The sequence below is a fragment of the Mus pahari genome, chromosome 19 (genome assembly GCF_900095145.1).
Source record: "Mus pahari chromosome 19, PAHARI_EIJ_v1.1, whole genome shotgun sequence".
NCBI classification, from domain to species: domain Eukaryota; kingdom Metazoa; phylum Chordata; class Mammalia; order Rodentia; family Muridae; genus Mus; species Mus pahari.
Window position 1 is genome coordinate 81,132,638 of NC_034608.1, and position 13,663 is coordinate 81,146,300.

At 38.0% G+C, this 13,663-nt stretch overlaps 1 protein-coding gene across 4 annotated transcripts in view; it reads left to right on the plus strand.

Annotated features, from left to right (window-relative positions):
- The window catches only part of March1 (membrane associated ring-CH-type finger 1), a 799,133-nt gene that overhangs the window by 740,357 nt on the left and 45,113 nt on the right, over nucleotides 1-13,663 (plus strand). For all 4 annotated transcript variants that reach the window (XM_029532226.1, XM_029532228.1, XM_029532227.1 and 1 more), the window contains one exon: nucleotides 524-704. In XM_029532226.1, the coding sequence (XP_029388086.1) occupies nucleotides 524-704 (181 nt within the window). The remainder of the gene's footprint in view (nucleotides 1-523; nucleotides 705-13,663) is intronic.

A 13,663-nucleotide genomic window follows, 5' to 3' on the forward strand; every position in this document is an offset into this window, starting at 1 on the left:
CTCTCTGCCTCTCTGCCTCTCTGCCTCTCTGCCTCTCTGCCTCTCTGCCTCTCTGCCTCTCTGCCTCTGCCTCTGCCTCTGCCTCTGCCTCTGCCTCTCTGCCTCTCTGCCTCTGCCTCCATAGTGCTGGGATTAAAGTGTGTACCACCATATATCTTCTTTCAGATACTTCTAAGTCATGACCTTTATATATAAAACACCATAGGCAGTAACCTTTTAAACAGACTAAACTCAATAGATTTGCTCTTTAAATTCACTTCACTGTCAGAAAGAAACAAATGTGTTTCTGGTGTACATATATCTAATGCCTTATCATATGACTTGAGTCTAAGAACAACTATTATATGAAAGTAAGTGGATATTGATCAGAAGTTTGGGCCTACCATTAGGGGTTGAAGTGAAAAGACCATGAATTCTAGACTGTAAGTGAAAATTTCTAATACATCCTGATGCAAAGGCAGACCTTCAGTGGTGTGTCATATCCTCTAGGAGAACTCATGTTTTCTGCTGCATCCTTCCCCAGGATCTGTCACTGCGAAGGAGATGAAGAGAGTCCACTCATTACACCCTGTCGCTGCACAGGAACCTTGCGCTTTGTCCACCAGTCCTGTCTCCACCAATGGATCAAGAGCTCAGACACACGATGCTGTGAGCTCTGCAAGTATGACTTCATAATGGAGACCAAGCTCAAGCCCCTTCGGAAGGTAGGGACAGACTAGGGGTGGGAGGAGGGAACTTGCAAAGCAGGCTTACTTTCAAACTTCATATCGTTCTTTGATAAGACTCTGCCAAAAAAACACTGATGTTCATGGAGGATGCTAATCTTGTAAAGGACTCAGTAGCTAAATACAGCCATGTCTTTGCAGGTAAATCAATTTGTTCTGATTCACATTGTGTGAGTTCTGGTTTATATGCCATCCTCCCAAGATTTTCTAAAGGTGCACATGTACAAAGATACATAGAGAAACACATATTGTGTATATATGAAAAATACATTTATAATTCAAAATCATTAAACTGCTGAGTACCATGAAAGGGTCTTCTTTTGAGGTCAGTTCCACAGCTAGATGATAGGATCTACTAAACAGCATGAACTCACCTAATTTTTTGAAAGTTGACTATTGCAGATAAGAGAACAATCTATTCTATAAGATGTAACCTAGGTTATATTTAACTTCTTTTAATGTTTGGTCAGATGTTTCATATATCAGTAGAAGGGGTTATAAATAAAACCCACTATTTTCTATATTGTTCATCAAGTTGTGAATGAAATATAAAATGTATCTTCAAATTCTTCATCTGTGTTAATCCTTCTCTAAAACATGATTATAAGACTTGCGTCAAATATAAAGTTAACATCTCAGAGTCACCAACAGACCACTTGTTAAGGACATCTGCAAGGGCAATGCCACAGATAATTCATTCTTCATCTCTCGGGTTTAACATTTTAACTTATTCATCTTTTTGCACCCTAACTGCAGCCTTACATCTATAAAAAAACACATCTATGTATACAGATAACTCAATATCCAACGGGAGTGTGAGTACTGCAATTTAAATAATGAATAAGCCCAGAGCTGCTTTTTCATTGAAATGAAATGCAGAGCTAAAGCAGATAGAAAGAGCAATGTGTGGAAATAAACATGATGAGCTCCAGAATGAGAAGAGATAAACATAAACAGGTCTATTCCACAAGGCGCCTAATGGGAGGCCAGCTATATAGCCATTGTATGTCTTTAATCGTTCTGTAAAGTATGAGGACAGAGAGTAACATGCCCTACTTTTGTGATACATGGGTTTTATTGATCTTTAAATGATTTATAGATTTCAGAACTATGTACAAATTACCTTTAGAGAAATACATTGATTTTATGTATGTATTTATCTATCTATCTATCTATCTATCTATCTATCTATCTATCTATCTATCTATCTATCTATCTTTCTATCTGTCTGTCTGTCTGTCTGTCTGTCTGTCTGTCTATCTATCTATCTATCTATCTATCTATCTATCTATCTATCTATCTTTGGGATAACCTGAATGCCAAAAGGTGACTTTTTGGTGCTCTGAGTTCCAGCACAAACATTGCTGAGGTAGAGCATGATTGGCACTACGCTCTCTGCTTTATATGCTAAGCACGCACTGTACTGGAAGAGTGAAATGATGTGCTTTGACTCTTTGAATTTCTCTTCTTGTCCCTCAGGGAATTAATTACAAGTTGTTTCATGGCATCTGCAGCCTTCCTTGCCCCCTTTCTATTCTCTACCTGCACAAAATTTTCATTTCAACTTAGTCAAACATAATATTTGAATTTGAAAGCAAGGACCTAGAAAAATAACATGTCCAAGTTGTCTCTTTTATATTAAACCTTCCAGTATACACACACACACACACACACACACACTTGGGAGTGTGTAACATATAAAACATGATACTGGGGAAGAACTGAAAACCTATTCTATCATAACTAGAGTAACTTTATACATATAATTTCGATCCTTTCTTACTGTTTCATCAACTACTTACAACTAATCTTTTTGTAACCAGAAGAAGAAAATAAGACTCCTTATATACATCACAGAGAATGTGTTGCTGAAACTCAAGAGGAACCTATCTATTTATTAATGTACTAGCATAATTTCTTTACAAAAAACCACATTTCTTTTTACCATAAGTATAGACAAAGGATACATCCTACATATGTGATAGCATTATATATACAGGAAGTGTTTACATCTAACATAGATGTGACTCTACAGCAGCCCACACATGTGTTTCATTTAAGCCATGAAACTAGAAAATTCGTTATCAACATTAAACTATGTGATTATTTCTCGTACAATTTCACACGGTAGATTTGGTTTGGATACCACGGTACCTGGATTGACTGGAACTGTATTCTTATGGACAACAAAAGTGGGGCTAAGAAGGGAGTGGAGTGACACTACTGCAATTTGCTTTCCAGTTTTTGCATTTGTTACCCTCCTACACACACGCTCGGATCTTGAGGTCCCTACAGACACCACCTCTATTTGTATAGCTGTGGGCTGGAAGGAGGATATGAATATCCAATCCCAATGTAAGGCAGGATTTGTAGACATGAGGAATCAGTATGTCTTACCATCCTTCCAGGACGATGAAAACCTATGGAAAACACTTTAAATTCTTATTCTCCTTCTTTGTAAGACGTGTATAGGAGGCAGCGTCTACAACATCATTTTAGATTGTGAGGTGATTAAAAACAACATATGGAAGCACTTTAACCTGTTGTAGATGGTTTGTTCTGAAATTCATCAACAGGATTCTTTCGGTGGTCTTTCAATGTTCATAAAGAATATTACCAGTTAAAACCTCTGGTAAAAAATATATTTGGAGTATATCCCATTAATTGCTCTCAACTAAGGAATTCCATTACACTTTACAACATTCTAAATACCAAGTGCATGGAGCAATTAATTTAGCTAATGATTCTGGATATATACCATCATCAGAGGTGGGAAAGTGTGGTTAGATGAAATGACATCTTGAAAAAAAGGGTCAGTCTTCATAGGCAGATGGAGCTTGGGGATTAATCATCACTGCAGATATCAGTACCATTGATTGTCCTTACTATATCAAAACCTACAGTTTGCGAAATCTTCAAGTTAGCCTAAGGTTTGCCAAAGAAAACCTTTGAAGTCAAAATAAAATAAAGGGTTCATTCCAGGGAAAGGCGATCTCTATCACCTTTAAGTAGGTAGCTCAGCTACTTTTATGACAATCAATAAAAGGTTCCCTTAACTTGCTGAGTTTCCTTCAGTCAGGAGCAATACTCTCAAATCTCAGGAACATCAAAAAAATCACAAATAAAAAAAAATCACAGTGAGGAATTAGAGAAATTTGAAAACATACGCACTGTTGATTAGGAAGCATAAACTAAACTTGCATTCTGAAGCTCAAGTCTGGGATGCCCAGTCAGAATCTACCTGAATAAGAAGTCAGGTGCTGATGTAACGTGGTTTCACAAAGACATCAAGTACTACTGACAATTTATGTCCTGCCCTGAAATATTTGTTCATATAAACCACATGATAAATATAGTATATAAAATGTTCAAGTTCATGTATTTAATTATTTTTGTCTCCTTTAACTGATTAAGCTTGTTTTAAATAAATACTTGGAGCCCATTTTACATTGGGAGAAAAAGAGACAAATTTTCAAGCTTAATACCACACACTCCAAAGATCCTGTACCCACTGTAGGGTTCATGGTAGTCACCTGGCTCTTTGGTTCTCTTTAAGGATTATTACATGTGCTTTTCTTAGTTTGGAGGCACAGTTTATAGGATGGTTAATGTGACCCTGAGTGCCATAACAAAACTGAGCAAAGAAATATCTCTAGTTTTTTCTTAAGCTCTGATTGAAATGTTTCAAAAGAAATCTTTCTAAAACAAATTCTTCTAGAATCTTTCTTGTTAAATCTGGACAAAACTCTTTACCTAGTATTCTTTTCCCAGAAACTCAGATGCATAATTATATACAGAGTAATTACTTTTCAGCCAAATATTGAATTCAGTAATTCAAAAGATTTATGTTATCTTCACTGTGTTTTCTCCAGTCTTTTTAAAGGTGTTTTCCAAGCTAATCAGTTTGCTTTGTGTTCCTTCCTCCTTGCTGTCAGCAATTAACATCATTTCTCTATTCTTCAGATAACCTTAGCCAGCACTGCACATAGCTCTTTTCTGATTTAAACAGTAACAGAGCCAGGGAGCTATGCTACTGGGTTTACCAAAGGCTGTCTTCAGTTCTGGTGGTCTTTTGCATTTTTCTCTTTAACAGCAAGAGTTTTTGCTACTGGGTTTACCAAAGGCTGTCTTCAGTTCTGGTGGTCTTTTGCATTTTTCTCTTTAACAGCAAGAGTTTTTGTGTACATGGACATTTGTAGCTCATTCTAGAGTTCATGGAGTTCCTTCTCCCATTCTTCTAAGTTCTCAAAGCTCTTGAAATCGCAGGATAAGAAAGCCCTCGTCAGATGAAGCTGTGTTGCCCCTGAGCTGTTTTCTTGTCAATTAAGCTCAGATTGTGAGATTTGCTATTCCATTTCTTCATAAACAGACAAGGCTCCAGGCCATGAACATCTGTTTCTGTCCTAGTACAAAGCACAGACAGAACTTTCTCTGTTCTTTGTGCAGTGATCATAATTCACAATGCATAAATGTTCTGTTTACTTGCACTTAGCTACAGACAGCATTATACTAACCTGAGAGGAAATATACTGGGTTCAGAACACTGTGTTCCAGTTCACACTGTCCCAATGTCAGATATGTTTTTCACAACGAAGCGTTCACTGTCTACTGGTGACAATGTCAAACACTACTCTCATTGCTTTCCCACTGTGCCATTCCTAGAAAATGGGCCCAGCAGCTGACTGTCTTAGGCAGGACATAATGAACAACATACTAAGCACAAACTATTTTTTAATATTTCAACTTGGTGGAGGCATTAACTCTCCCATTAAACAGAGTGTTTTTCTTTAGTTCTACTGCCTAAACACACAGGTAACCCAATAACTACAATTGATATTTCAGTTAAAATAATATTTCAGTGTGAGTCCACGACACTATCTACATGCCTTCTGTCAAATGAGCATGAGATGGAAAGCACAGGTGTCTTGTTGCTTATTCTCTTAGATGCCTGGGGCTAGTCACATGGGTTTTTATCACTGTATCACTGTTAAGAAACACTAGTTACCTAGAATCAGTATTGTGCTTCTCGGCCTTTTGGCTAAGATCTGGTGTGTAGAATCAGTATTTGTAGAACAGTTTGGTTTAATAATAGAAATATTGTTTTCTGGTCAGTAAATCCTTTTTATTTATGTAATTTCAATATGCATGTAGTCCTCCTTCTAGGAAGATATGAACTCACACTACCTACCAGTAAACCATGACTGCATGCATAATCATTCCAACAGGATCCCAGTGATGCTCAGCTTATAAATTCTCTCAGCCTGCTATATACTAAGAATCTACCATACACCAGGAAGGTTTAGTAATAAGCAAGACAAAACAAACCCCTGGCCATCCGAGCAGATAGAGAAGGAGGGGAAAGGACAGGACACTACAATGTATGGCAGAGAAAATTAGTATATAGAGTTTAAAGCAAGCTGGCTGTCACAGCATCATCTTGTAAAACCATCTTAGTTAACTGAATATAGAAGAACAACTATAACCAGGTAACAACATGGCTGTCTTATTCTCCTTTGCTATTCATAACATAGATGGTGTCTCTTAACAATTGGACACCCAAGACACTAAGGGAAGAGAATTGAGGCTATTAGAAGGATTTTATAGAGATTTTCACAAACTATTTTTGAATAAGTAGCCACTAATTAAATAATTATCAAACAGTTATTCAATTCTTCTTTATTACTGAATGTATCTGTGTATTGATTTAAGTCTGTTTTTTTTCCTTGAAAACTAATATCTGAAGGTCACTGCTCACTTTCTAGGAAAGCTGTTACCTTCTGTTATTTTCTAGATACAGAAATAGTCATTTAAATCTATTACATTTACCGTTAAGATCATCTATTATTTCAGCAAAGATCAAGGGCTTGAAAACAGAGATTCTCTTATACATTGTATGTTCTGGATTTTATTTTGAAGCATAGACCTTGGTTTCAGTGAGGGACTCGGTATCCCATTGATGACACAGAGACATAGGGGAATCAAGTTAGAGTGTGTATGGGCATGCGCATGGAAAGTGTCATGTTCCCTAACGCACTAATCATAGTTGTGTTCTGCAACTCGCTGAAGAGCCACCATACCAACACGCCGGTGGAAGCCGCAGTATGTAGAGTGCCAAACAAAATTACATTAACTTGTGCACAGTTATTTTTTTATTGAGTTTTAAATTGCTTTTATTTTTAAATTTTCCCCTAATTCAATGGTTCTCAACCTTCCTAGTGTTGTGCCCCCCCCCTTTAATAGAGGTCCTCATATTGTGGTTATAAAATTGTTTCTGCTGCTACTGCAGAACTGTAATTTTGCTACTTTTATGAATTGTAATGAAAACATCTGTGCTTTACAGTGGTCTTTTGTGACCCCTGTGAAAGAGTTATTCCATCTTCTAAAGAAGTCATGACACAAAAGTTGAGAACCACTACTCTAATTAAAGATTTTCTCAGAACTGTAGGGATATTTTCCTTAATATATTATTCTAATACCATGTCTCAACATCAAAATTTTGACTGATTCTTTAATATGTAAGTCACTGGATATCAGTGTGTTTTTAAAGCAAATATTTTAAATCTAATCAATTTTTTCTTTTTAGACCCAAGAAAACCTATTTATTTATTTATTTATTTATTTATTTACCTATCTATCTATCTATTTATTTATTTTTGCAATTTGATAGGTCAAACCTGGATCCATCTAGGTAAGGTAACCTACCATGAAGCTAAAAATTCCAGCCCTCAATTCTTTGAGATGGGGTCTTGCTATGTGGCCTAGGCTAACCTCAAACTTATCGTTATGATATTAGAAGTATTGTTATGAACCTCCACAGCCAGCCCAGGAACAACACTTTCAAATGATTACCTTCACTGATGAGTTCCAACTCCATTATACACATATCAATATGCTAGTGCAGTAACATTAAAACAAGGGACTACACTTATCATTTCAAGAGGAAATGATTTTCTCACAAGCCAGTCTTGTCACTGTTTGCTATTTTTCTGTAAAGAGTAGCATCTACTAGTTCCTTTTCTCTACACTTCCATGCAGATATTCTACTTATAACTTAATCTTTCCAAGCTTACACAGAAGTATTTACCCTGTTAGTTGAAGAAGCAGCCACAGACTGAGCATACCCTGCCCTTGTAAAAGATATATAATAAATAGTAGACTTATTAATTTTTTTATAATATTGTTAGAATAGTAGATTTTAAAAGGTGTGGAAATACAAAGACAGAAGATAGAGAGATGATCAACAATACACTCCTAGGACCCTTCCTCCTTCTTACTAGTGGAGAAATGAGGGCCCTGCAGAGAGATGTTACTGTTGTTCCCTACTGGAGGTTCCTATGCATGGAAACATGAAACACCTAACATAATTACCTGTAGTACAAAGTGCTTTTCTTATGTAGACTTCCTTTAAGCAGGGACTTTCTTCCATCACACCCAGGAAATGATAACTATTTTTAAATGAAGGAATAGCACTAATTAAGAAGAGAACTAGTTCAAGCCATAACAAGGATCTGCAACACCAAGTACTCAAATGGCTGAAGTCAGAATATCAAATGTTCAAGACCTGTTTCGACAACATAATAAGTCACTTTCTCAAATAAAAAAGTAAACCATGGGTTAGGCACATAACCTCAGAGACAGAAGACTTGCCTAGCATGTGTGAAACTAAAACCTACATTCAGTTCACAATAAAGTCACAGGGGGAAAAAAAAGTAAATGGCTGAGTCCAGGATTCAGAATACAAGCTGCTTATTCTGCTTCTACTACTGAAGCCATGGGAGCTACTGCACCTCAGCTTTTCTATGTGTGAACGGAGGGAATAAGATAAGCCTTTCTTTAAAGTTTCTTCCAAGTTACAAGTTAAGCCATGAAAAGTGAAGAATTCACTTACCTATAAAGAAAAGAAAGGAATTTGCCCTACGTATTCAGAAGAAAAGAAAGAATGGATACACATGGAACTGTGCTCATAGCACATCAAATGTATAGACAAAGTGCTGAGCAAGGAGGAACTCTGGTATATAAACCATCAGCCTGCACAGTAGCTTAATACTTCTGTTTGTCATTTTGAAACTGTGTTTTCATCATAACAATTCTTCCTTCTTTTTTCCCCCTTCTACACCCTCCCATATATCCCTCTCCACTCTCCTTCAAATGTGTAGGATCTTTTCTCATTAATCATTACTCTGTGTGTGTGTGTGTGTGTGTGTGTGTGTGTGTGTGTGTACATACATATTCCTAAATGTAGTTGAATGCATATAATGTTACTTACATGTACATTTTCAGGGATGCCAATTTGGCCCTGGAAATGGCCCATACCAATCAGTATGCTTTTCCCTAAGGAGGGCCATGTCTCCTGCTCTCAGCTTTACTCATTTCTCCGTAGTTCTTTGCCTAGATCTGCGGCCCCATGGACTTTTCCCATCCAGTTGAACATGTTCACTGGTGTCATCTGTGTTTGGCTCCGTTTGTGTTCATGTTGGTAAGAATGATTTTGCCTGGAAACACAATGTCATAGCATCTCCAGTCCTCTTGTTTTAGTCTCCTCACCCCCTCTTCTATGATGTGCACTAAACCTTGAGCATGGGAGCATTTTGTAGATATATTCATTGAGACTGGGCTCCACAATTTTGCCTTTTGTTTGGTTGTAGTTAATCTTTAGTGTTTCTACAAGGCTCTGCAGGATAAATCATGATGATAAAAGCAAGAACCCTCCCATCATTTAAAAAAGAAAGATTTTTAGAAAATGGGACTAGAAGAACTGAAGATAGGAAAGGAGGAGGGGAAGGAGGGAAGAAATTTAAAATGAAAGGGAAAAGTACAGAGAAGAGAGACTGTGTCTGAGGCCAGTCAGCAGGAACAATCTGCTACAGAAAATCAGCTCTGTGTTCAGAATTCATTCCTTTTCTGCTAAGTTGTATGCTGGTGGTTAAAGGCCAAGGCAGAGCCAACTCAAGTGATTCTTGACAGCTGTTGTGTAACCCAGAAGCACTTGCAAAGGGCCCCTGACTCACAGTAATGAGGCTGGATGTGCTGGAAGCCGTTTTCTAGTTGGCATTGAGAAGATATCCTGAGAAGGTATAAGGTCTTGGCAGGCTAATTGTGGAAGAAAAAAAGAAGAGAGAGAGAGAGAGAGAGAGAGAGAGAGAGAGAGAGAGAGAGAGAGAGAGAGAGAGAGAGAAGACAGAAGAGGACTGGAGTTTGTATAAGTATAGGATTATTTCAATAAGAAGTTGTAGCTGAACAATTACATTTTTATAAGTAATTTTGCAGTTAAGTTTTGAATTTGGGTCTTCTTCATGTGACAAATGACTTGAAAGACTGAAGACCATGTATTGATTGGGCTGTACTCCTATATAAGATGCCACCGGCTGCCGTCGTTGTCTAAAAGAACACAGTAACGTGTCCTTGGAATGCCCAGTTAAGATCACATAGTTCAGTTTTATCAAGCATCAAGCATTCACTTGGAGTCTTCTGTGTGCCATTTGCTGCCCCTAAGATTTCAGGAGTGAATGAGACACAAAGTCTCTGACTTCAGTGAATTTGCATTCTGCCATGATGGGAACTGGGGGAAGAAGTTTTTAAGTGAGTTGGTTGGCCTCCACGGTCTGTGATTTGGTTGGTTGTGGTTTTCTATCGTGGTCACCATCTGTTGCAAGGAAAAGTTTCTTTGCTGGGAGGTGAAGACTAAATTTCTCTTTGGGTATAAGGACAAATGTCATGATCTATACCCATATTTTCTCAGGAACATGACTGCCTAAACATAAGCTGAACGAGAATGGTAATAATAACATGCCAAAATGGAAAAGGAAAATCCCAATATTTGTCAACCCTCTACAAAGAATGATTGGCAACTAAGGAACGGTGACAACAGGAGAAATAGTGTTCCTCGGGAAGAGCACATCAACTGGTTCTCTAACATTAAATAACCCTGGAAACGTGTACACAAGTAACATTGCACAGACTGAGCAGACCATACTTAGGAATATATATGTGTATACATACACATATATGCATGTAATAACAAAGAAAAAGAGGGTGTGCACTTTAAAAGAGCAAGGGGGTATATGGGAAGGTTTGGAGGAAGGAAGAGGAGGTGGGTAATTTGTAATATTATAACCTCAAAATCAAAAAAATTAGAGTAAGTTGGTTTTAATATCTCAAAATAAAGATGGTAATGGTATAAGAGATAATTCTAGTACCTATAGGAGGGTTTGTATAATTCCAGTAGTAAATTTTAACTGGAGAGAGATTTATAGGAAGGGTGAGGAAGATTTCAGTATCATAACTGTCTCTGTGTCACAAGAATCCGTTTAATGAAAAAAAAAAAAGATAAGAAATTTGTTGATTGAGTATGGTGAACTTGGGCCAGGAAGATGCAGAAAAACAGCCCTTCAGAAGATGGCTGAGAAAAAAAATTCCACATTTGTGGAAAACAGCTGAATCTCCTGAACAATTTCCATTAACAGGCAGGCAATAAATCAGCTTTGTTTCATGATAATGAATACATGATGAATAGTCAGTACAGAACTGGAGTTTGATAAGGAGATATGTTGAACTATGACATTCTGTGGTCAATGTGTCATTAAAGAGTATAAGGGCTGCACTAAGTGGCTGTCACAGCCAACACATCTTCTGATCAAGCTCCAATTCTTATCTTGAATTAGCACTAAATTTCATCACCACAAGTGAGCCAGAGGTTGCCTATGACATGTGTGCCGACTAATATGCCTACTTTTCTACTTGGCCCAGAGTCACTGACTCTGATGAGTTCATCACTTCTCAAGAGACTTCCACCACACGATGTCCTTTTTGATCCATTGGCTCCCTTTGTGTGGTCCTAAGCTGGGGTGATTCAGTAACAACAATAGAGGAGCATGCCAATGAGTGACATTAGCCTTGAGAAGAAACTGTGGACTCCTTGATCGGACACCCTACCCATGACACAGAAGAAAGAACATGTGCGCTGTGCTTGGCTCTGTTTTTAGCCTTCATGGTCATTGGCACATCGGGAATATTGCCTTGGCCTGCACACCAGAGCTGTTGCTGTCTATAGATGGACGTTGAGTGAACTTCCAGAAGCTTGCCCAAGTGCTTTTCAACTTGGTCACTACAGATTCCGTTCTTTGGCTCCTAATATGTGTCCCTCTAGTCCCAACTCATTTCCACAGCCTCAAAGCCAAGAACTAAGAAAGCAAAAAGACAGCCCAGTCAGGCAGGACACTTCCTTCACTCGGGACCATGTCTGCTAATATCAGATGAATCACAGCATAAAGTTATGTTAGAAACAAAATCTATATAGCACTTGAAGGCAAAGAGGGGCATAGCTCGAACATAACTTTTAAAAGAAATATTTTTTTATGAAAGGAAAATCCAAGCTCTGATTCGAAATTGCTTCATGATGCTTTTTTTTTTTTTAGAAGCAGAGAGTCAGAGCTATAGACTTTTAAGAGTGTCACAAAGAGGCTCTTGCTGAGTGAAGGAAGCAAGCTATTTCAGTAACATGGCTTTACAATAACACTTTTCATCTAATGCTTGATACTTCACAGATAAAGCTCTCCTTGGCCCAGGCAGAGTAATTGGACTGGATGTTAACAAGCTTTTCTCCTATGTGATTAATATCCAGCCTTAGTGCAGTAATCCTTATTTATGCTCATTATTTACGAATATGTAGTAGGCACAAGTGATATTCCTTGGGGAGAAGTTTTGAAAGGGAGACCTCTGGGAATATCAACAGAGTCAGGCAAGAGGTATTTTTCTCCATATAACCAACATTCAGAAAACGTGCCAAAGGCTCTGGGTTCCTTGTGCATGTGCAGTGATGTGGAGAAGGGACAGATGGGGGTAACACCCAGTTCCTTTCCATTCCCCTCCTTGCCTTGTCTGCTGAAAACCTCTATCTCTACTAACAAGGCTCACAATAAAAACTGAGAACTAATACTTCATAGGTCAGGTAACACTGTCTTGCTGTGGAATTAGTTTTCTCTTAACCTATCTGGTATATCATTTGCCATCTTGACATACCAGAGGTCCTGCATCGCCTTGGCCATCCTATGTTGTCAAGGCAACTAACTTCTCTGGTTTTTTGTTTTTTTTTTTTTCTCTTCTAGAAAACAATTTCCAACATTCCAAACCCTAAATCACAATCACTCCTTATAAAACTCGGGGTCAGATATGTCCCCTCTATGCACAAAGCTGTTACTTTTTTTATGAGGTAGTGTGTTGTTACAGTGAGAGGATTTGACCTGAGGAATAAAATGTATATTAAAACATTGAAGTTAAAATAATCTCGGGGCATTTTTATCTTGCTGCTTTACTCCCAGGAGAGATGAGACTGTTTACTACTTGAGGTTACATTTTTCTTTTTTTGAATCCGGTGAATCTATGTTGGCATATTTTGTCTAAATCTCTATGTAAATTGGTTATAATCAACAGCTTTCTCGTGGTTTGTGAAATTAAACTGCTGGAAAAATAAAGTATTTTGTGGGATCAGTTTCACCCACCTGTTGCACATTTGCTCCCTCCCCTTCTTTTAGAGTCAAGGCCCAATGTGAAGGTCGGCTTCCACACAAATGACATAAATGGAGTCACTTTGCAATTCCCTGAGAATCAGTGCACACTTAAATTCAAGGGTGAAAGCAATAGTTTCTCTGGAGACCTCAGTCCTTCACGGTTGTTTTGAATGAAATCCCAAAGGAAAGAGAGGAAGAGGTGCCTGACACTTTTTGTTAGCTCTCATTAAAAGGAATTGTGGGTTTGGTTAAGATTCTGATTTAGGCCTGGCAGTGGTGGCGCTCAGCAGGCAGAGGCAGACAGATGTCTGAGTTCAAGGCAAACCTAGTCTACAGTCGGAGTTCCAGGACAGCCAGGGATATACAGAGGAGAAGAAGAAGAAGAAGAAGAAGAAGAAGAAGAAGAAGAAGAAGAAGAAGGAGGAGGAGGAG